This window comes from Oratosquilla oratoria, chromosome 26 (assembly GCF_046742065.1).
Source record: "Oratosquilla oratoria isolate Oo_2021 chromosome 26, ASM4674206v1, whole genome shotgun sequence".
Taxonomy (NCBI): Eukaryota; Metazoa; Arthropoda; class Malacostraca; order Stomatopoda; family Squillidae; genus Oratosquilla; species Oratosquilla oratoria.
In genome coordinates this window covers 21,202,792-21,226,709 of record NC_134802.1, presented here as the reverse complement: position 1 = coordinate 21,226,709, position 23,918 = coordinate 21,202,792, and the positions used below count along the sequence as shown (strand labels likewise).

Here is a 23,918-nt window from a genome sequence, read left to right as displayed (position 1 = left end):
CCCCTCTGCCCCCTCATGCAGATAAATAGCTGACAGGGAGAAATCCCTTTGGGTTGCATCAACATATCATGCACACATACCCACTCCCTAGCCCCCATACCGCACCCCATCCCTTCCTTGCATCACAGTATCATCTATAGTCTATACACAGCCATTCTCCACTCACCCTTATATCCCGCCTTCTCCCTTCCCTGCTCAACAGACATCCCCCTCTTGCTCAACACCACTTTTCACCCCATCCATCCATCTCCTCATCAGGAGTATGAACTGCCAAGTTCTATCCAATCAATATTTTAGTAGTCCCTAAAATCTTGATTGGATAGAGCTTGGTAGTTGATACCCCATAGGAGATCATCCAAAGAGACTTCATAACTTAGTGCATGGTTTTAAAGCATTAGTTATGCTGTTCTTTGATACTTTATTCTTTTAGAATGTAATATTATTAATAGCACTAATTTTATATTTCAAATACTTTGTTAAGGTTTCAATACATAGGAATGTTGATGGGTGTGAGTGATTCTCTCCAGAAAGGCATACTCACTCCTATCTATGGGTGTCAGATACATAAAAATGTAGATGGGTGTATGATTTTCTTCAGAAAGTCGTAATACTATCTAAGCTATGATGAAAGGGAAACAAATGGGTGACAGATGAGAATGAAATGGGTGGGGGGGGAGATGGCTTTGGTATAGGGATGTAGTGAGTATGATATTTTTCTCAAGTTTGATTCCAAATTAATTTGTCATTTTGCATTTTCAGGATGGATCAGAGTGCACTGAGCCATCACCCTCCACATCGGGGGAATCTTCCCCCTCCTGCACCCCATGGTGGCCCTCCACCATACCAGCAGAAGAGGAACTACAAACTACTGATTGATCCTGTTCTTGTGAAGGGCACCAACAATAAATTATACCGGTTAGGTTTTAGAATATTTTTTATGTTTTGTGTAATACACTCAAAGTCTGAAGTTCAAGTGCTTGTGCAACCCAGCTGTCATATGTATGATTTAGAGATTCTTCAAAACTGAATACGCTTGATATTACGTTGAACTAAATCTTCCCAAGTGTCATAAGATTAATCTAGACAGCAAACCATACAGAATTATTTCAATGTAGTTGAAAGTAGACAATTATATTTTGAAGAGGGATAGCCCCCAATGAAATGGATTGAATCCATCTGAACTAACCATTTGGGTCTGGTTGCATACTCTGTGGATAGAAATTGGAACAAAAAATAAGTACTTGTGGTGGTCCTGAGAGAAGGAAGTTAGAAATATCTCCATACCTTCCACCATCAGAACATATCAATACCCTTGCCTCCACCTGACAGGGTCCAAGATTTCTCTCTGTCCACTTCATCTATTTTCTTCCCATTTATTCACTTAAGGAAAGTTGTCAGCTAGGAACTGCTCTCCTGTTCCTTGTCACTGACATAGAAATAGATTGACATAGATACAACTCCAGTTGTTGTTTGCTTACAACACTGCACTTGTAGCAGGATCAGAGGAGGGATTAAGGAAATTAGTGAGGGAGTTTGGGAAAGTGTGTGAAAGAAGGAAGTTGAAGATGAATATGGTAAAAGTAAGGTGATGAGATATACAAGGGGAGAGGATGGCAGCAAATTGGAAGTGAGTATTAAGGGAGAGAGACTGGAGGAAGTGGATAGCTTTAGATACTTGGGGGTGAATGTGGTGGGAAAGGGAGGAGTGGAGGTGGAGGTAGAATGTAGATTGAGAGAAGCAAGTAAATGCCTTGGGGGATTAAAAAGTGTAATGAGAAATAGACATTTGGGAATGGATGCTAAGAGGAGATTGTATGAAGGGGTGATTGTTCTGACAGCACTGTATGGGGCAGAAACATGGAACATAAGAGAGGAGGGGTTTAAATGTGTTTGACATGAAATATATGGGAATTATGTTAGGGGTTATTAGGCTGGATAGAGTGAGAAACAAGGTGAGAAGGAGAGCAGGGGTGAAAAGGGAGTTGGGAGATAGGGTTGATGAAAGAGTATTGGGATGGTTTGGACACATGGAAATAATGAGTTAAGAAAGATTAGTAAAAGAGGTGTGGAAGGCAGAGGTGGAGGTAGTGAACATGAAGGGTGACCAAGGATGAGATGGATGGATGGGGTAAAAGGGGCATTAGGAAAGAGGGGAATGTCAGTTAAGGAAGGAAGGGAGAAGACAGAAGATAGGAGTGAGTGGAGAATGGTTGTGTATGGATGATGCTGTGATGTATGGAAGGGAGTGGGTGGGAGATGGGGTGAGGGAGTATGTGTGAATGATATTTTGGAGTAGCCTGAAGGAATTTCTCCCTGTCTTCTCTCTCTCTCTTTTTATTATTATTATTATATTTTTGCGTTAAGGGTCGTGGGTGGGTGTTGCCCATTAAATGAAGTGGCGTTGCTATGGATGTGCTGTGTCTTGCTACAATGCTTTTGACCCAGGGCAGTGGGTGAGATGCAGGAATGACCCATCATCCAGGAGGAGCCATAGAAAGAGGGAGGGAGGGAGGGATAGTGAATGGGAGTGGAATGTGTGGAGATGGAATGGGTGGGAGTGGATGTATTTCTTTGACTTTGGCTACTTCCCTTGTAAGGGGGGAGAAGCCCTTGGTATATGTATATAAATACAATTCAGACAGTACATACATTTACCAAAGGCTTTTTTCCCCTTTATAAGGGAGGTAACCAAAAAACAAAGGCATAAAAACCACTCCCACCCATTCCATCCCTAATGCATTCCACTCCCCTCCACTCTGTTCCCCCCCTCTTATCTTGGCATCTCCTGGATGATGGGTCATCCCTGCATCTTGTCCACTGCCCTGGGTCAGAAGCAGTGTCACAAGACACAGCACATCCACAGCAAGGCCGCTTCATTAAATTGGCAACCTCCCTCTCCATCCCCTCATGCAGAAAAGGAGACGACTGGGAGAAATCCCTTCGGGCTGCATCAAATTTTTCCTCACCCCCCATTCCCCACCCATTCCACCTCATGCTTCACAGCATCATCCATATACAACCATTCTCCATTCACCCCTGTCTTCTGTCCTCTCCATTCCTTCCTCAACAGACATTCCCCTCTTCCCCAAAGCCCCTTTTACCCCATCCATCCATCTCATCCTAGGTCACCCCTCATGTTCACTCCTTCCACACCTCTTTTACTAGTCTTTCTTCACTCATTCTTTCCATGTGTCCAAACCATCCCAATACTCTTTCATCCACCCTATCTCCCAACTCCCTTTCCACCCATGTTCTCCTCCTCACCTCCTCATTTCTCACTATCCAGCCTAGTAACCCCTTCTCAGACACCTCATCTCAATCACATTCAAACTTCTTCTCTCTTCCTCTCTTATATTCCATGTTTCTGCCCCATACAGTGCTGTTGGTACAATCACTCCTTCATATTGTCTCCTCTTAGCATCCATTCCCAAATGTCTATTTCTCACTACATTTTTTAATCCACCAAGGCATTTACTCACTTCTCTCAATCTACACTCTACCTCCACCTCCATTCCTCCCTTTCCTGCCACATTTGCACCCAAGTATCTAAAACTATCGACTTCCTCCAGTCTTTTTCCCTTAATATTCACTTCCAGTCTGCTGCCACCTTCACTCCTTATACATCTCATCACCTTACTTTTACCCACATTTATCTTCAACTCCCTTCAGACAGTAGTTCAGTATTTTTTCCTAGAGAGCTATGGTATATTGATAGCTACAGTGGGACGCTTGGTTTCCATTTTGATAAATTTCAGGGAATAATTACTATTATTGAAATGGATAATGCCTAACAGCAATCTCAGTGGCTTCCGCAGTAAACACTTCAGATGTGTAATGATCAGATCTGCATATGAAGTGAACAAGAATTATGTGATGATTCCATGATGTTTTACATAGTGAACTATATGTAATTCATCTTTTTTCCATTTGGCAGGTTTGAGGGGGTGGTAGAGGGTGACCCTACTTATCCTCCAGTTGTGCTTCGGGATCCAAGGAAACATAAGCTTTGGATAAGACCTGAAACACTAGACCTCACCGTACCTAGATTTAAGGTAAAATGAAATTTAATTTTCTCATTCTTTGTTGTACTGAGGGACCCACAATGGGAGCCTGCAGGAGGTGGTCCTGCAAGATGTATATAAGAAAGAATAATCTCCCTGCTGCTTTTCTTCAAAGCCTATCATTACCATTACCACTGTATGGAGGTATGGGTCGTAAAGGGGAATAGAGTGTGGGAAGTTAATTTGAGGGTGAGGACAGGTGTTTGGAGCTGGTAAGTGAGAGTGGAAGTGTGAGGTGAGGCAGGTGTTTGCCCATGACATTGTTTGTAGCTGAGTCAGGAGAAACTGAACCATTTAGTGGCAGAGTTTGGGAAATTTGTGAAAAGAAATAGCTGAAACTAAATGTTGTGCAAAAGTAGGATGATGAGATATGCAAGGGGAGAGGGTGGCAATGAGTTGGGGATAAATGATGAAGGCAACAGGCTGGAGGAAGTGGAGGAACAGGGCCATTTTGTTATGATATGCATTTATTAATTTTATTTTTTATTTTTTCAGATTGATTCCAATTATGTGGGAGACCCACCACCCCTTGAGGTTACAATATTTAACATCAATGATAACATTGATCAGACTTTTCTTCATAATGAAATTGTGAGTATACTTTCAGTTTTGTTTTTGTAAGGTGCCAAGATAGGAGGGTGGAGGGGAGTGGAATATATGGGAAATGAAATGGGTGGGAGTGATTTCTATGCCTTTTTCTTTTTGGCCACCACCACTATATAGAACACCTATACATAGAAACAAAAATCTTCCCAAAAGAACATTACATGAAAATGAGAGGAACACAGTTCTACTCTTAAGTAATTATGGGAGGCACCAAAACCACCACTATAGAACACCTATACATAGAAACAAAAATCTTCCCAAAAGAACATTACATGAAAATGACAGGAACACAATTCTACTCTAGAACCTTTAACAACACCTACCCACTCATACTAAGTCTCACAAGCACCACCAACAGAATGCAAAAAAAAAATACACCAGTACCATATTACTCAAACATTGACCACAATCTGCCATCCAAACCCTTCAAGAAGGCCACCCAACTCAAGACTCAAACAATCCACAGAGAAAACCCACACACACCAGACAAGAACCATAGTAGCACACCTGTGCTCAGGTCACCATCTGTCATTGAGACAGTACCACCACAGAGTAGGCTTAACCACAGCTACAAACTGACCCAGGTGCAACCACCTCACAGAAAACACAGAACACCTGGTACTACAATACCCTATACTGACTATCCCTGGACAATAATACAATATATTTTCTGTAAGTGAATTATGGTCCTGCCCTGAGGGTGTTGCCAGTTTCCTGAAGGTCGCATGTCTTCTGGAAGAGAAACCAAGGGCAATGGATTGATTGATCAATCTGTTGTTCTAGGTATGTCCTCCAGGAGACTCATGGCTCTCAGGTAACTGGCTATAGCTACTGGACAGGCCCATAAGTCACTCAGTGAAGAAATAGATCTCATCACCTTATAGTTGCTAAGTCAGAGCATACACCTATTGAAATAAACTGTAACTCTTACTTAGGGGGTGCCTGGGAGATGAATAAATTTGACTGGCATCAGCCAGAATGACAGAATTGTCACTCAATATGGAAGGAGTTAAGGATGTTGTTGTGGTTATTGTCAAACTATTTTATGTATAGAGGACTGCTATGCCATGAGGGGTTAACCAACCATCTTGATTAACCCATTATGTCATGTAGTACCAATTTTAGCACAGCTAAAGATTGATTCTGGCCTGTATGAAAGGGTTTTATTCAGCATTAAGGAACCTGATGTTGTGAAAGGTTAATGCATGCATGATTTGTATTTAGAAAGTGTTTTTGGATATGAAATTATTTAATTTTTCATACAGGTTAACAAGCACCAATGTGGAATGTTGGAGTCATTGCACATCTTTACTCACTCATTATCCCGGAAACACCTTGGGATAGCACGACTGGTTTTTGAGGAACCTGAATCTTCTCGGAGATGTGTGGAGAAGTTGAACAACGCAACCCTTATGGGCAAAGTTCTCCATGTTTTTCTGGACCCATTTGGTATGCAAAATTATGCTATTTACAATTTAATCACTGAGGTTTTTTATTAACTGTTACAGTGTAAAAGTAAGGTTTTTAATTGTTACATTACATTAATTAACTTAGTGTTACATTGTAAAAGTAAGGTGATGAGATGTTATACAACCATTCTGGCATTTACTCGCTTCTCTCAATCTACATTCTACCTCCACCTTCACTCCACAATCCCTGACTCACTACCCTAGCATTCACCTCTCGCACCACCCCATCCATGTATAAGTTGAACAGCCAGGGCGACATAACGCATCCTTGACGAAGTCCCACCTTTACTTCAAACCACTCACTCTCTCCATTTCCAATCCTAACACATGCTCTACTACTCACATAAAAACTCTTGACAGCTCCCAAAAGCTTTCCTCCTATCCCATAAATCTGCATAACCTCCCACAGTGCCTTTCTGTCTACCCTATCATAAGCCTTTTCCAGATCCATAAAAGCCCAAAAAACATCTTTCCCCTTTCCTATAGCTTTCTCACATATCTGTCTTACCACAAAGATCTGATCTACACAACCTCTACCCGTCCTAAATCCACACTGTTCCTCACCAATTACTCCTTCTGTTCCTCTCCTAATCCTCTCAATTAAGATTCTCCCATAAGCCTTCCCTACTACACTCAACAGGCTAATCCCTCTGAAATTACTACATTCACACTTGTCCCCTTTTCCCTTGTAAAGAGGAACTATACAGGCACTACTCCAGTCCTCCGGTACTTTACCCTCTCTCCAGCAAACATTAAATAATCTCACCAACCAGTCCACCATCACTGAACCTCCCTTTTTCAGACATTCTGCATGACATCCATCCAGACCAGGTGCCTTACCTGCTTTCATCATCTTTACAACTGCCTTCACCTCATCCTTCCTTATTTCTCCTCCGTTCTCCTCACTCATCACTCTCATTTTCTTCGTATTTCCCACTGCAGCTATCTTTCCTTCCCTATCCTCCTTCACATTTAGCAACTCCCTAAAATATTCTGCCCATCTTCCCCTCACTGCCATCTCTTCCATTATCAACTCTCCATCTGTACCTTTTACCTTTTCTTCCCTACTTGATTCGCCTCCTCTTCCTCTCTTAATTTCTTTCCAAAACATCTTTTTATTACTTTCAAAATTTTCTGTCATACTCCTACCCCATTTCACATCTGCTCTCCTCTTTGCCTCCTTTACCTTTTGCTTTACTTCTCTTTTCTTTTCTTTGTACCTCTCATATGACTCCCCTGTCCTCTTTTGTAACCAATGAGATGTACAAGAGGAGAATATGGCAGCAAATTGGAAGTGAGTATTAAGGGAGAGAGACTGGAGGAAGTGGATAGCTGTAGATGAGTGTGAATGTGGCGGGAAAGGGAGGAGTGGAGGTGGAGGTAAAATGTAGATTGAGAGAAGCAAGTAAATGCCTTGGGGGATTAAAAAGTGTAATGAGAAATAGGCATTTGGGAATGGATGCTAAGAGGAGATTGTATGAGGGAATGGTTGTACTGATGGCACTGTATGGGGCAGAAGTATGGAACATGAGAGAGGAGAGAAGGAGGAGTTTGAATGTGTTTGAGATGAAGTGCCTAAGTGTGGTGGGGGTTGCTGGGCTGGATGGAGTGAGAAGAGCAGGGGTGGAAAGGGAATTGGGAGATAGGGTAGATGAAAGAGTATTGGGATGGTTTGAACACATGGAAAGTATGAGTGAACAAAGTTAAATAAAAGAGGTGTGGAAGGCAGAGGTGGGGGAGTGAACATGAGGGGGTGACCAAGGATGAGATGGATGGATGAGGTAAGGGGGCATTGGGAAAGAGGGGAAGGAAGGGAGAAGACAGAGTGTGGGGGTGAGTGGGTAGTGGTTGTGTGCAGATGATGTTGTGATGCATGGGAGTGGGTGGGGGATAGGAGGTGAGGGAGTATGTGCGAATGATACTTTGATGCAGTCTGAAAGGATTTCTCCCCTTCTCTTTTTTCTGCATGAGGGGACAGAGAGGGGTGGTCGCCGATTAAATGAAGTGGTGTTGTTGTGGATGTGCTGTGTCTTGCTGCATTGTTTCTGACCCGGGGCAATGGGTGAGATGCAGGGATGATCCATCATCCAGGAGGAGCTGGGATAGGAGGGAGGGGGGTGAGTGGGAGTGGAGTATGTGGGGATGGAGTGGTTTTTATGTCTTTGTTTTTGGCTATTTCCCTTGTAAGGGGGAAAAAGCCATTGGTATATCTATGTACATTGGTTTTTGTAGACAGGTAAATAGTTTGTCCTTATTTTATAGGATCTTGTTAGTATTTATGATTTGTAGAGAAAGCTGAAGATGATCTATATGTAGAGATGATTATTGATGTCAGATTCTCCCCATCCATTATAGTGGGTGCAAGCTGGTGTATAGAAAGAAATGGATGATGGTTTGAGTGGTGCTAGATCTAGTCAAAGATAGAAGTTCTGGTTGTCAAAGAAACACAACACTTTAACTTATACATAACAGCAATAAGGGCATATGCTCTTAAGTCCCAAGCTGTGATAGATATCTGTGCCTAGCCACCTCACCAGGGAGATGGTAATGCACGTACATACTTAAAGGACCTCTCACCTTCCTTTTTAGGAGGGATGGCTAAATCAAAAGCATACACCATCCTTACACCTATTCCACATCTAACTAGAAAATCTGTTTGTTGTGCTTTCCATCTTAGCTCCTTGTGGCTTAGGGGTCATTCCTATACCCTACTACACTTGCTCAGGTAGGAGGCAATGCAGCTAGGTGGGACACCTCTACATCAGGGTGTGACAGCTAAAACTGGTATATCTCTGGTACTTCAGAACTTGGTGACACCTCATCCCCCCCCCCTCCATTCAAAAGAAATATACAGAGTAGATGAAAATTAATCCCTGTGGGCTGTCATTACCCTGTCTGTTTACAACCAGTCTCCATTCACACTTAACTTTTGCCTTTTCCCCTCCTTCCTTGACAGACATTTGTATTACATCCAGTGCCCCCTTTTATCCATAAGTGAGGTTTAGGATTTTAAGATTCTTTCCCAATGGAAGGATTTGGAAGCCCACAGGATACAGCAAGAAATCTGCACCCACAACATATTTATACATATTGAAATCAGCACCCACAATACACTCCATACATATTTTCTGCAACCTACCCTCAAGCACCCTATAACACTTTCTTATGGGAAGTCATACACATAGATCACATTACACTATTATCAAGACCAACACATTACTAATAAGATGTTCTCAGACATAACTACGAAGAGGATACACTTCCATGACTCCCAGAATAATGCTACCCTGCTTATGCTCAGGTTAGGACCTAGCTCTAGAACAGTACAGACACCAGAATTGATCTGGAAACACACAGAAGACAGAGAACACAGCTTACACTGCCCTACACAAACCCATCTCATACAACACTGAAATTTCTTCACATAGTGACCCATGGGTCAACCTGCTAGCCATAGCTGGGTTCCTCAGGGCTTCAGCCATAGGTTGAGACCTTTCCTCTTCCCTATAAACAGGGAAGGTCATTTCCAATCTACAGTTATCTTATGTATAACCAATTCTTTTGAAGGTGAGGAATGCAAGTCTAAAGTGGAGGAGATTCGTAAACAACTGGAGGAAGAAGCCAAGAGGGAAGAGGAAGCTAAGGAAGCCCGGAAGCGTCCTCCTCCTCCTCCAACTAAGCCTCCACCACCACCACCACCCCCTACGAACAGTGAAGAAACCCATCACCATGAAAGACATACAACAGAGAAAAATGATTTTGAGAGAAATAGGTGGGAATTAAGAAGTAATTAAGATTATTGTGACACTCTTGATAGAACTTTTGAATCATACCTTTTCTCAGTGAAACTTTTTCTCAAAACAGGTACGAAACTGAGCGGAAAAGTAGCTCTTTATATCAAGCAGCACCACAAGCACCGGCTGTCAACTCTGCTCCAAGTGGAACGTATTACAATGACAGGCAGTATGGATACCATGCTAATTTTCAAAGTTATGATCAGAGTTATCACCATTACCAAAGCTATACGCGATATCAGGATTATAGACCAGGGTAGGTGACTGGTTTTGTTGTTTGACTTCTGCTTAGTTGTCACAAAAAAGATCTATCTATCTATATAGCAAGGGCTTTTTCCCCCTTACCAGGGAGGTAACCAAGTCTGAAGGCAAGCACCCTCTCCCACCCACTTCACTCTCATCCATTCCACTCCAATCCATCACCCTTTCTGTCCTCTCATCTGAGCTCCTCAAGGATGATGGGTCATCCCTGTATCCTGCCCACTGCCCTGGATCAGAAGCAGTGCAACAAGACACAACATATCCACAGCAAGGCCACTTCATCTAATCAGTGACCCCCCCCTCTGACCCCTCATGCTAAAAAAGAGAAACTGGGGAGAAATCCCATTGGGCTGTATCAAAATATCATTCACATATAACCACTCCCTACCACCTCCCTTCCTTGCATCATAGTATCATCTATACACAGCCATTCTCCACTCACCCCTATCTCCTGCCTTCTCCCTTCCTTGCTCAACAGACATTCCCCTCTTGCTCAACGCCCTTTTCACCCCATCCATCCATCTCATCCTTGGTCATCCCTTCAAGTTCAAGAAAAGATATTGTGGATATTACTAGAAACAAGGGATGTTGCTAGCCAATTGACCTAGAGCATCACAACTTGAAGCTTGATGTCAGGAGTGGAGATGGTTTGAAGCTGCATGGCAGAGTGAGTTTGTAATAAGGGTATGATACATTAAATTCTCCTTTAAAAAAAATCTTTGGTGAGGAGGCACTATTAATGCATGAAATGAAAAGTACTAGAAACAATCAATCAGGTGTTTTCATATTTGTTGAGAATACCTTTGTAATAGCCCTTGCTCCTGTGGAGAAACTATCAGTGACAACAGACTATGAAATATGAATGTTGTAGTAAAAAAGTATATATTAGTTTTGTAAATGGCTTTACATTACCTATATATGTTACGACTATTCATCATTATTATAATGATGATGTGTTGAAACTTACATTTTTGCTCACAAGACTTTTATTTGCAGGTATTCCAATACTACCACTGGAAGTCACCAGTGGAGTGGTGGCAGTAGTCACACCAACCAACCACCAAGTGGCCAACAATGGACTGCGAGTAGCAGTCACACTAACCCAGTTGTACAAGAGCACTCATCTGATTCTCAACCCTCTTGGGAATCATCCAAACTTCGACCAGATCTTGCGAAGAACTCTCACATGAAGAGTCCAGTTCATGAGCCTGGTGTGGAGACGTGGTCAGGTAGAGTGCCTGAGATTAGTGACGGCAGGGAGGCTAAGGTGAAACCTAAGCCAGAATCTGATAATGAGGACGAGAAATCGACATTAGATCTGGACACCAGAATTGCAATGCTGTTGCAGAACAAAGACTGTGGCATTGCTCCCCCGTTTCTCAACTTTGGTGCCGGAAGTGATGACGATGATGATAAAAAGGAAGACAGTGATGACAAAGATATGAAAAAGACTAGTTTTAAGGCTGTGGCATCTTCTTCCTCTTCCAGTTCTAGTGATTCCTCAGATTCCAGTATGGATTCTGATTCTAGTTCAGGTTCTAGTTCTCTTGGGGATGGCACACGTAATTCTAGGGAATCAGATGAACGAAAGTCTGATGTCCTAGGTACGTTATTAGAACCTTTATCTTCTCCTCCTAGTCCTTTCATTTCTCATGCACAGTACCTTTACTGGCATGAGAGGAGCATTGCCTTGAAAAAAGAAGCAATAAAGAAAGAGAAAGAAGAAACTAGAGAAAAGTTAAAGAAATTGAAAAAGAAAAAAGTTAAGAAAAAAGAGAAGAAGAAGGAGGCTGTGAATGAAAAAATTGAAAAAGTAGAAAAAGATGAAACCAAACCAATTATTAAGCAAGAAAATGAGGAACTTGTGAATGGTGCAGATGACGATCGTATGAGTCTCTCAAGCTTAAGCTCTACGGAAGACCCCATCCTGCACCAGGATGTTCCTATTCCTCCAAATTTGCCCTTAGGAAGCACAACTTTCACTGCGCCTCCACCTGGGTATCCGGGATATGCCACTCAACCAAGCTACCCACCACCGTACCTGCCCCCAACCTATCCTCACACTCAAGAAACCAACTATCACTGGCAACCTCCTCCAGGCTATCCCAGTAACTTGCTACCGGGTTATCCTGGATACAATCCAGCATATTCAACATATCCTCCTGGGACAACGCCAGCATATGCCAGTATGATGGCACCTCCTCCAATGCCTGGGGCAGCGGTGACACCTGGACAGCCTCCCTTTCCATACTACAGTCCGAGCTTTCCTCCTCCAGCACAGGCTCAGGATCAAACTCACAAGAGCGGACAGTATCATGACCCAACTCTTAAGTACGTATTAAAATTAGCTTTTGTAGTTTTGAATTCTTTTATGTTGCGTAATGAAAATGGATGAGAGAAATCCTTGGAGGATTCATAAATCAGATGTGTTGAGCAAAAACGAGGGGTAGACTAGGGAAAGAGTGCAAGCATGAATTCATAAGAGCTTATGGTCATGATGATGAACAAGTGAAAATGGGTATGGAGAAGAGTGTATAGATGAGCTGGAGAAGAGTGTATAGATGAAGTTGATGACCTATTCTGTAAAAGATGTATAATATGGGTGAACTGGTAGTATTGCTGGGGAAGAAATGGGGTGCAGTTTTCACACGGTCTAAGCAGGAAGGTTCAATTGAATGAGATGTGTTTGGTGGGAGTGAAAGGTGTAAGGATGTCTGCATAATCACCTTAGTTTGTGAGTCATGACAAATTATGGTGAAGATAGATTTAAATGTATGTGATTGTATTTCATATTGTAACATTGAATCTTTATATTTTACAGCTTAAAGTGTAAGATATTGTATTTTTGTAGTTCTAAATCATCATCTTTCATGATAAAGATAGCCTTAAGTGTATGCTTATATTTGTTGTATTGAATCTTATTTTATGATGAAGATGTTTATTTGTCATGCAGTAGTGATTACATGGCAGCAGGCAGCCTGTAATCTAGGAACTATTTTAAGGTGCCTTTACAGACTAGACTTGCACATCATTTGTCTATGTAGGAGTAAAATCCCTACTTGTAGAGGAATGATGCTACTTTTGTACTACCATTGTGGTACTTCTATGAATTTATTTATATATATATTTATTTATTTTATTTATTTATTTTTATTTATTTATTTATTTTGATTATTTTATTTTTTATTATTATTATTTTTTTTTTTACATTATGACTGTACATATTTGTATCCTCTGGGGTATGGGGAAAAAAGAAATATGCCACTGCAGTTCCCTTGTGAGCCATAAAAGGCAACAAAGTGTGATGTGGTGATAGGACTAGGGATCCTGCTTTCTGTATGTTTATCTTACAAGAAGTCAAGGCATAAGAGGGCATGGGAAAACTACAACAAGAACCCTAAAATATGGATCTTAAAATGTGGTTATGGTACAGGTGAGAGTAAAACAGAAGAGATAGGCAGTCAGTATGTTTAAGAAGGAAGATGGGTGGGTTAGCATAAAGCGAAATCGAGTTGAAATGGAGGGTTGATTTTGACTTTGGGAGTGTGATGGGGGAGTGTCGGGAATGAGGAGGGGACGAGGGAGTAGCTCTACTGGTGAGGAGTAGGAGTGTGGTGGAGTGGAGGGAAGATCTTCAGGGTTAATGTGGGTGAAAGTGGAACTGGGATGGGAGATTGGGTTTTCATAAGTGCATGTGAACTTGGTAAGGAGAAGAGTGAAGAGGAAAGGGAAGGTTATTGGATAGATTTAAAAGAGTGCTTAGATTTGTTCCGAAGAATACAAACTCTTCGGTACTCCTTACCCAAGGATACGCGGCGCGTTTCTACCGCTAATACCGAAAACACCTCACTCCGAGGGTTTGGGCAACCATTATCCTCAGTAAGGGGCCCTCTTGGGGCAAGGGGGCCCCCCCTCCCCCCACAAGGGTAGGAGGGTAGAAGCTCCATTGTCTAAGCGGTAGCGATTGAGTCAACATCTCTCACAGTCCGGCTAACACTGAAGTTCAGTTCGGGGACCGTATTCCCCGCTCCCGTGCTTGTATCAGGAAAAATTAATTTCCTGCGCCAAACCCGACATCGTTCGATTGTCTCGAACGAAAGGCACACACTCTGCATCGGCCTTCTACACCCTTCCAACGGCGTCCTTTGTGTGGAACGTCCTGCATCGCCGCCTTCCCCCTGCTTGGAAGCGCTTGAGACCCCTGTTCCCTCCCTTTATCCCTCTCTTTAATCTCCACCGGGTATTCTCCGCTTCTCTGTAAGTATGGAATCTGGTCCTAGTGTTGTTGTTCGCGATAGCATGTGTGCCTTCGCCCGCGGTGAATTTCACTGCCGGGCTATTCTCCCACCGACAACTGTGGACCCACACTCTTGGTGTATCCATTGTCGGAATCTGGAATGTTCCCCTTCATCCCCGTGTACTACGTGCGCTCAATGGGGTGATAAGCAGTGGTCCGCGTATTTTCATGCTCACCGGAAGGTGCAGCCACGGGTCAAAGTACGCGGGCAAGGAAGATGGCTTCCCCCCTCACCCGACACAAAGAGAAGGCATGCTATGTCGGCGGAGGACGCAGGCAGTTGTCTCCCCCCTCCTAAGCGTAGTAAACGGAAAGGTTGTACAATAGCCGCCCCGAGTCAGTCTCAGGCTAAATTGTCTCCTGTTCCTGCCCACAGGGTGGTTAGCTTCGACAGGTCTCTGGCCCCCGCGAACTACCCCCCGGGTACCAGCTTTTTCCCGGATGCGTCCACCGGCCCCGAGATGCTACCCGGCAGCTCCACCCCCCCACGGACAAAGGAACCGAGTTCGGAGATTCGGAGCGCGTCAGCCTCTTCTCCTTCTCGGGTGACCCCCAGTCCTTCCACCTATCGTCAGACGAGCCGGGTCATCACCGGAACCCTCTCTATGCCCGGTGGGCAGGAAGCCCGAGGTGTACCCACACGCGCGTTCGTCGTAGGTGACTCAGCTTCATCCAGAGGAGGCAGTCTCCCCTTGGCGTCTCCCGGACCATCCGCACCCAGGCGGGACTCTCCAAGAGGACATTCCCCGGACCTCCTCCCCACTCTCTGTTCACTCGTCACTATGTTGAAGGAACAGATGGAGGCCCAACGGGAATTTTTCCGCGCTTCTCAAGCGCGGTTCGTGCACCGCACGGAAGCTCATGAGGAGTCTCCGCCCCCAAGGGCCCCCCTCGACCAGCTTCCACTTGCTCAGCCCCCCCCTGAACCCATCAGTGACGAGGATGGTAGCGTGCGGTTCCTCTCTGCCCGTGCCGACCCCTCCTACTCCGACGACGATGTCCACAGCGCCGTAGGGGGGGGGGCCACGCTCCCTTTCCCCTCCCGTTTCCCAGTCGGAATCCTCGATGGTGGTCCCACCTTCCTTCTCGGACGTCCTCGCGAGGGTTCGGAGGGCGAATCGACTGGGCCCCCCGAAAGAAGAGGAACCCACATTCGAGTCTGACATCTTCATGACGGCCAACTCTCAGAAAGCCCAGCCTACTCCCCTCCACCTTCCATGGAGTACGCAGACGGCGAGAGCCATGGCCCAGGCCTCCGACGCTCTCGCAACAAGGACGACCGAGAAGGCGCGTTGGCTTCCGGTCCCATTGGAACACCAGAAGCGCTTCTACACCCCATCGGGGTCAACCCTCAGAGCAGCCTCGATCCCGGCGAGGTTACCAGAGCTGGTTAAGGCGGACGCCGAGTCGCTGCGCAGACGAAACGTCCTCCTCTCCGGCAGGGAAGTCAGCGACCACATTCATTCACTGGCTCTGTCCCTGGCGGTGAACTCCTGGCTAGAACGCCTCCTTGCCTCGTCGAGGGAGTTCTTACCCGAACTACAACCCCAGGAAGAATGCGACCTCCAGGCTTTTTTGGCAAGCGCGAGCAGAGCCCTGAAGCATCAGGCTTCCTGTCTCTCAACGTCCTGGGCCAACTTCGAGTCCCGCAGGAGAGACACCATCCTCGGGGACCCCAGTGACCCCCTCCTCAGGGAGATTTATGCTCCTTTGAGGAGGGCCCCCCTGCTCACCCACACGCTGATTCCCCCGGATGTGGTGGACTCGGCAATCACTAGCACCAACCAGTTGCTACACAACAGAGCCATCGAGAGAACAGCCGTCTCTAGCTCGAGGCCAAGGACCACCCCCCCATCGACCCCTCGGTCCTTTCAGACGCAGAGGCAGCCTTTTCGTCTCCCTAAGCGGGAAGACGGGCCCCCTCCCCATTCGAAGTCCAAAGCCCAGACAGGAAAGCCCCGCCCCTTCCCCAATAGAGAACAGGGGCGCAAACATCATTGAGGCTCTGGACCCCAACGCAGGAAATTCTAGGAACTCGCCTGCCCTCCCGCACAGGATAGGAGGTTGCCTCTCTCTCTACTGGAGAGAATGGGAGGCTGCCGGGGCGGAGGACTGGACCATCCAGGTTATCAAGGCAGGCTATCGTCTTCCTTTTCACACCATCCCCAGCCTCTCCCCCTATCCCATCCAAGTCAGCAACTACCATCCGGACTCAGATCGCGGGCGGGCCCTAGTGGAGGAAATCTCCACTCTGCTCCAGAAAGGAGCACTCGAGGAAGTCTCAACTCTGGACCCGGGGTTCTACTCGAGGCTATTCCTAGTACCAAAGGCTACAGGGGGGTGGAGACCTGTCATCGATCTGTCTCCTCTCAACAAGTTCCTTTCCCTGACGAAGTTCCGGATGGACACCCCAGAGGCCGTGAGGGCGTCTATCAGCGAAGGGGACTTCATGGTGTCCCTGGACCTCCAGGACGCCTATTTCCAAATACCTGTGCATCCCTCATCCCGAAAATTCCTCCGCTTCGTCCACAAGGGCACCACCTTTCAATTCACCTGCCTATGCTTCGGCCTCTCCACAGCACCCCAAGTCTTCACCAGAGTGTTCAAACTCGTCTCAGCGTGGTCCCACTCCAGAGGGATTCGCCTACTCCGTTACCTGGACGATTGGCTGATCCTGGCACACTCCGCCCAGCTATGCCGCGACCACCTGGGGACGGTCCTAGCTTTCATCCGCAAATTGGGCTCCATGGTCAACCAGACGAAGTCAGATTTCATTCCAAGACAGAGAGTCACGTACCTGGGTATGGTTCTGGACTCTTCCCTCATGCAGGCATTCCCAGTAGAGAAGCGAATCCAGAATCTCTCTTCTCTCGTCGTGCAGGCACTATCGACCAGGTTCCTCACAGCCAAACAGTGCCAAGTCCTCCTGGGCCACATGGCCTCCGTCGAGAGGTTAATACCCAGGAGCAGACTGAGAATGCGACCCCTACAGTGGCTCCTCAAGTCCCAGTGGTCCCCGCTAAGGGGAAACACCCGTCAACACATCACCCTTACCGGAGAGGTCAAGCATTCTCTTCTCTGGTGGAAGGACCCGTGCAACCTGCTCGTGGGGATGCCCCTCGGCCCATCTCCCCCCGAAGTCCTCCTCTTCTCCGATGCCTCCAAGGAGGGCTGGGGGGCCCACCTCAACGACGATCACGTCAGCGGTTCCTGGTCCACGGTCGAGCGGACAGCCCATATCAACTGGCTAGAATTGAAAGCGGTACTGCTGGCTCTCCGTCACTTCTCGGGTCAAATCTCGGGGAAAGTTGTGGGCATCATGTCGGACAATTCCTCGGTAGTAGCCTACCTGAACAAGCAGGGGGGCACAGTCTCCCAGGACCTCTGCCATCTCACTATGGAGATCCTCCTATTAGCCGAGAACCTCCAAGTGGCACTCAGAGCTCGCTACATCCCAGGGAAGAAGAATGTCTGGGCGGACCACCTCAGCAGAAGGAGTCAGGTAATCAGCACGGAGTGGTCCCTCCATCCGGAAGTGGCGACCTTCCTCATCAACAAATGGGGCTCCCCTCTGGTGGACCTTTTCGCCACCAGATGGAACCACCAGCTCCCGGTGTATTTCAGCCCTCTCCCGGATCCGCTGGCAGCGGGAGAGGATGCTCTTCTGCAAAGCTGGGACAACCTCGACACCTACGCTTTCCCACCGTTTCCCTTGCTCCAGAAGGTGCTCCAGAGAGTACGAACCGCATCCAACCTTCGGATGACTTTGATCGCTCCCTGGTGGCCGGAAGCCCCATGGTTTCCAGACGCCCTCGAGCTAGCAGTGGAGGAGCCCCTGGCCCTTCAGGGAAGACCCGACCTTCTACATCAACCAGTCAACGGGGCCTGGCACAAGAACCCGTCAGCCCTGGCGCTTCATGCGTTCAGACTATGGTCCGGATCCTCCTAGAGAAGGGTTTCCCCAAAGAAGTGGCAGAAGACATGTCCTCCCCTATTCGCTCTTCCTCAGCTGCCCTTTATCAAGGGAAGTGGAATGCTTTTGCAGAATGGTGCCACTCCCGAGCAATAGCCCCAGAGCAAGCCACCATTCCTCTGATTGCCTCCTTCTTCCACTTCCTCCAGAAGTCCAAGAAGATCTCCCTCTCGGCAGTGCAGGGCTATAGGGCAGCTCTTAATCAGGTGTTTTCTCTGAAGGGCATGGATCTAGCCCTGTCTCCAGAAATTTCCATGCTCTTCAGACATTTCAGAAAATCATGCCCCCCCAGGGAGATCACTTCTCCTCCATGGGATGTGGCATTAGTCCTCAACGCTCTGCGGGGCCCCCCTTACGAACCCCTCTGAGATGCTAATTTCAAGGACCTCACCTTGAAGACAGTTTTTCTCTTGGCCCTGGCGTCTTCCAAGAGGGTCGGGGAGTTGCATGCCATCTCTTATCGAGTCGCCCACTCGAAAGGATGGCAAGAGGTCTCCTTCACTTTTCTGCCCCAATTCGTTGCCAAAAACCAGGATCCGGCCAAACCCGACCCTAGATTCTGGTCCTTTAGTATTCCTTCCTTGGACGACTTTGTAGGGGGCGAACATGCAGAAATGGTCCTATGCCCGGTACGTGCTATCCGGACCTACCTCAAGAGGACGAAGCATCTTAGACCAGACTTGCCAAGACTGTTCGTCTCTACCAGGGGTACACCCAAGCCCGTCACTAAGACTTCCATTTCTTACTGGATCAAGGAAGTCATCCGTAGGGCCTACGCCTCGAGCCCCACGGATTACCCTGGAGCAAAAGCTCATGACCTCAGGGCAATAGGGCCCTCCCTAGTCTTCCGAAAGAATCGGTCAGTCAACCAGGTCCTTCAAGCAGGTATATGGAAGTCCCAGACTACGTTCACTTCCTTTTATCTCAAAGATGTCATGTGGGAATCCTTAGGGACCTTCTCTCTAGGCCCCATAGTGGCCGCCCAAGAAGTCCTGAAATAACATACCCCGTACCAATGGCACACAGCCAACCCTGAAGCCTCATCCAAGTTCTGGATCGGCAACCACGGGGATACCTATCTCAAGTCCTTCTCATACTCCTACATTCCCTTACCTCACCGAGGGCTCTCAAGCATTCCAAGGGAATCAGTTCGAGCCCTACAAGGGGTACAAAGTGAGTATGCCCTGTCTGTCTCCACTCTGGGAACAGATCCAGGTGCCCTTCACAGTTTCGGGGAATGTATAAGGGTCTGGTCAACGTAGATCTTAGCACTCTACATTTTCTCCTTACGAGGGTTTCCCAGGCTAGACAAATACTTCCTTCCCCCCTAAGTCCAAGTCTCCTTGGGTAAGGAGTACCGAAGAGTTTGTATTCTTCGGAACAAATGTAATTTTCGCAGGAAAATTAATTTTTCCCTGATACAAACCTGAGGTACTCCTTACCTCTAATGGCCCTCCTCATCCACCCCGCTAGTAGTTCCTTCTCCCTGGCCTGTCAACCCTCGTGACTAATTTCATACCTGGCTCAGACAATGGAGCTTCTACCCTCCTACCCTTGTGGGGGGAGGGGGGGCCCCCTTGCCCCAGGAGGGCCCCTTACTGAGGATAATGGTTGCCCAGACCCTCGGAGTGAGGTGTTTTCAAGCACACACAGTGTTAGCGGTAGAAACGCGCCGCGTATCCTTGGGTAAGGAGTACCTCAGGTTTGTATCAGGGAAAAATTAATTTTCCTGCGAAAATTACATTTTTGGGAAATTTCAAAGTAGTAGTGTGGTATCTCAATGCTAGAGTAGGGGATGAGTCAATAGATGTAGTAGAAATTTTTTGAGTGTCTAGAAAGGGAGTTGAAGATAGCAAACAGTTTTTAAGAAGAGAGTCAACCATAAGTGTACACTGGAAAGTGTGGTGAATTCCTAAGTCATTATGATTTAAGGTTAAGCAAAAGATGAAAAGCACAAGTATTTTGTAATTTAAAAGTGTTTATGAAGGTAGATGTCGCCATGGTTGATGTGGACAGGATTTTGGGTCGCAGCCAAAAAAGGTTAAAAACTGCTGGTGTAAGCTAACCTCTAGGGTCACCACTTGTTAACACAATAATCTCTCCAAATATCACTTCCTTTTCAATATGAATTGGTAGAAATCTTATTAATTCATTTATGTATTTTTGAGACATTCTAAGAGGTTGGGGGATGGATTACTATTCACAAAATGCCAAGATGGGAGGGATGGTGAATAGGTTTTGGATTAGTGTGGAATAAGTATAGGGTTGGTGAATGTTTTGACTCGGGTATTCCTTTTTAAAAGGTGAAAGGCCTTTTGGGATGTATATGTATATACATTTGTATCTACTCTTTCAGACTTTGTAAGCTTTGTTTGGATTTGACTACTGCTAGCCAGTGGCATGTTAATGACCTATTTCACTCACCAGATAATTTCTTTTGGTCGGGGTTGCTCCTTGCCAGATGGAGATTAATGAGAAAATAAGGGAGAGTGGGTTGTTTTATCAGTATCACTTTCTCTTCCAGTGCTGTGCTTGATACAGTGATAGAAGAATTGAAGAAAATTCTTAAAAAAGATTTTAACAAGAGAATGATCGAATCCACTGCTTTCAAAACGTTTGAAGCTTGGTGGGATGAGCAGGAAAGGAAATTCAAGGTAAGGTTTAAAGAACAGTTGTGTTAAAACCTAAAGTCTTGACTGCTACATGTGGATAAGGTGGGGAAGTGTGATTATGAAATATGTGTAAATAAAGTATGTGTCACTGAAGTGTTGATTTAGGAGATTCACTTATGAAGTTTGGTTAAAGGAAAAAAGTAAGTTTGGTTAAAGGAAAAAAGTTACTGGAGAGTTAGCTTTGTGAGGACAGATATGTTTATAAGGTGTGTTTAAGTAGTTTAATCCCCTTGCCATTGAGGGGTTACCATGGAAACAAATGGAATAGTCTTATAGCACCCAGAATTAAAAACCTAACATTCAGTTAAACACTGAATCAAGCAGTACCAATACAAAGTTGGGCTGGCAACAGACTGTAAATGTCCTAGATGTAATCACCACACAGAAGACAATGCACATTATATTACACTCTTCTGCACTCACCCACTTCAGACAGCTGCACAAAATCTCTTCACAGTGACTTCTAGGCTGAATTGATGACTGGTTGGTTTCCTGGAAGCCACAAGTTTCTTGCAAAAGAAAACCAGGACAGTGGATTGATTGGTTGATGTATTGGGGTACTAATGGTGGTAGGCTGTTGGAGATGTTTGAATAGAATACTGCTGGTGTTATTTTCATGTTGCATTCTGTGGGATATGCATATCTGACAGGTGAATGGGGTTAAGGGGTCAAAGAAATAAAGTGTGCTAAGTATTCCTGTATGCTGCTTAGTGATGAGAATTTTGATTTTTGAGTGTAGGTTTTCAGATGGAATTATTTTGCCTCAGTGAGCCAGTTGTTGTTTGATGATGACACTGCTTAAGGCAGTTAGTGATGGAGTTTCGGGAGGTATGCAGTAGGAGAAAGTTGAAGGTAAATGTGAATAAAAGTAAGGTGATGAGATGTACAAGAGGAGGGGGATGGCAGAGAGATGCAAATAAGTCTTAAAAGAGAGAGGCAAGAGAAAGTGGATAGTTTTAGGTATTTGGGGTCACATGTAGCAGGAAAGGGAGGAGTGAAGGTGGAGGTAGATTGTAGATTGAGAAAAGCAAGTATATTCTTTAGATGATTAAAAAGTATCATGAGAAATAGGCATCTGGGAATGGATGTAAAGAGATTATATGAAAGTGATTGTGCTGTATGGCACAGAGACTTGGAATTTAAGATTGGCAGAGAAGTTTAAATTAGTTTAAGATGAAATGTCTGAGAAGTATGGTAGGGTTTACAAGATTGGATAGAGTGAGAAACTGGGAGATGATGAGAGCAGGGTGGAAGGGGAGATGGCAGATGGAGCAGATGAAAGTGTGTTGGGATGGTTTGGACATAGAAAAAATGAGTGTAGAAAGATTAGTGAAAGGTGTGTGGAAGGCAGAGGTGGATGGAGTGAACTTGAGGGGACAACCAAGGATGAGATGGATGGGTGGGGTGAAAGGGGCTTTGAACACAAGAGGAATGTCTGTTGAGGAAGGAAGGGAGAAGGCATGAAAGAGGGATGAGTGAAGAATAACTGTGTGTAGACGATATAATGATGCAAGGATGGGATGGGAGGGGGTGGGTGATGGGGTGTTTTGGAGAGTAGGGAGTGGCTATGTGTGAATGATATTTTGATGTAGCCGGAAGGGATTTCTCCCTGCCTTCTCGATTTTCTGCATGCTGCATTGTTTCTGACCCAGGGCAGTGGGCAGGAGACAGGGATAATGCTTCATCTGTGAGGAGTTAAGATGAGAGGTTGGAATGGGTGGGAGTGGGTACATGCCTTTTGACTTGGCTACATCTATTATAAAGGGGAAAAAATCTTTGGTATATAAATAGAAATAAATGGGGGAGGAGGGGGTAAAAAGTGTTATGAGGTTATAAAGATTTTTTATCTGGAGATGAAAGAGAATGTTTATGAGGGAATGATAGTGCGTATGGTACTGTAAGGATGAGAGACTTGGAATTTGAAGAAAGCTGAAAGGCAGAGCTGAAATGGGCTTCATATGAAATGGAGATGTATGGAAGGTGTTACAAGGATGGATAAAATGAGAAATGTGAATGTAGGCAGGGTCTGGGGGGAAAGATCAAAGAATGTGGAGACTGGGCATATAGAAAAAATAAATGAGGAAAAATGAAACAAATTGATTGTGAAAAGCAGAGGTAGATGGAATGAGATTGAGACTAAGACTAAGATTGAGGTGGATGGATGAATTAAAAGGGGCATTTGATGAAAAATGAATGTCTGTTGATTAAAGAAAAGATGGTGCAAAAAATAGTGAGTGAAGAGTTGTTGTTGGTGAGGAAATGATGAAGGTTGAAAGATGTTCTAGTGTGCCCCAGAAATTAAAATGGATAAGGAGGGGGTTACTATATAATGAACAATTGTGGACAAACCAGCTTCAGCTGTCAGGCCCTGCTGTAGAAGTGCAGTATCTTGCTGCATTGCCTGTGACCTGTGCAGTGTGGTAGGGGACAGGGATGCCCCTTCATCCAGGAGGTGTGAAGACTGGAAGGGTAACAAATGGGTTTTGGATGGGTGTGGGGATGAAATTGATCAAGTATGACAAGTGAATGTTGGTTGTAATGTGGAAGCACAACCCATGGTAAACATGTTTACTGGATATAGACTTTAATGGTGTACATGTATAAATCTTTTGTAATGCATTAATTGAGAGAAAGCCTAAGTGGATTTGGATTTCATTTTGAAGGAAAGAAAGAGATCAATTGCAGGGGTATAAAATGAAGTAAGAAGAAGTGGAACTTGGTGTGCTGTCATTGATCTAGTCACTGCCTGAAGTTGTTTATAATTTTTTGTTTCATTCAGAGAAGA

The 23,918-nt window shown here is 45.3% G+C and overlaps 1 protein-coding gene across 9 annotated transcripts in view; it reads left to right on the top strand.

Annotated features, from left to right (window-relative positions):
* LOC143039407 (histone-lysine N-methyltransferase SETD1-like) overlaps window positions 1-23,918 on the top strand; it is a 109,231-nt gene that overhangs the window by 24,900 nt on the left and 60,413 nt on the right. For all 9 annotated transcript variants that reach the window (XR_012967634.1, XM_076209392.1, XM_076209390.1 and 6 more), the window contains 8 exons: window positions 760-915; window positions 3,935-4,052; window positions 4,557-4,652; window positions 5,933-6,116; window positions 9,704-9,908; window positions 9,980-10,186; window positions 11,188-12,522; window positions 20,986-21,115. Coding sequence is in view for 8 of the 9 variants with exons in the window: in XM_076209392.1 (XP_076065507.1) it covers window positions 761-915; window positions 3,935-4,052; window positions 4,557-4,652; window positions 5,933-6,116; window positions 9,704-9,908; window positions 9,980-10,186; window positions 11,188-12,522; window positions 20,986-21,115 (2,430 nt within the window). In the remaining variant the exon portion in view is untranslated. The remainder of the gene's footprint in view (window positions 1-759; window positions 916-3,934; window positions 4,053-4,556; window positions 4,653-5,932; window positions 6,117-9,703; window positions 9,909-9,979; window positions 10,187-11,187; window positions 12,523-20,985; window positions 21,116-23,918) is intronic.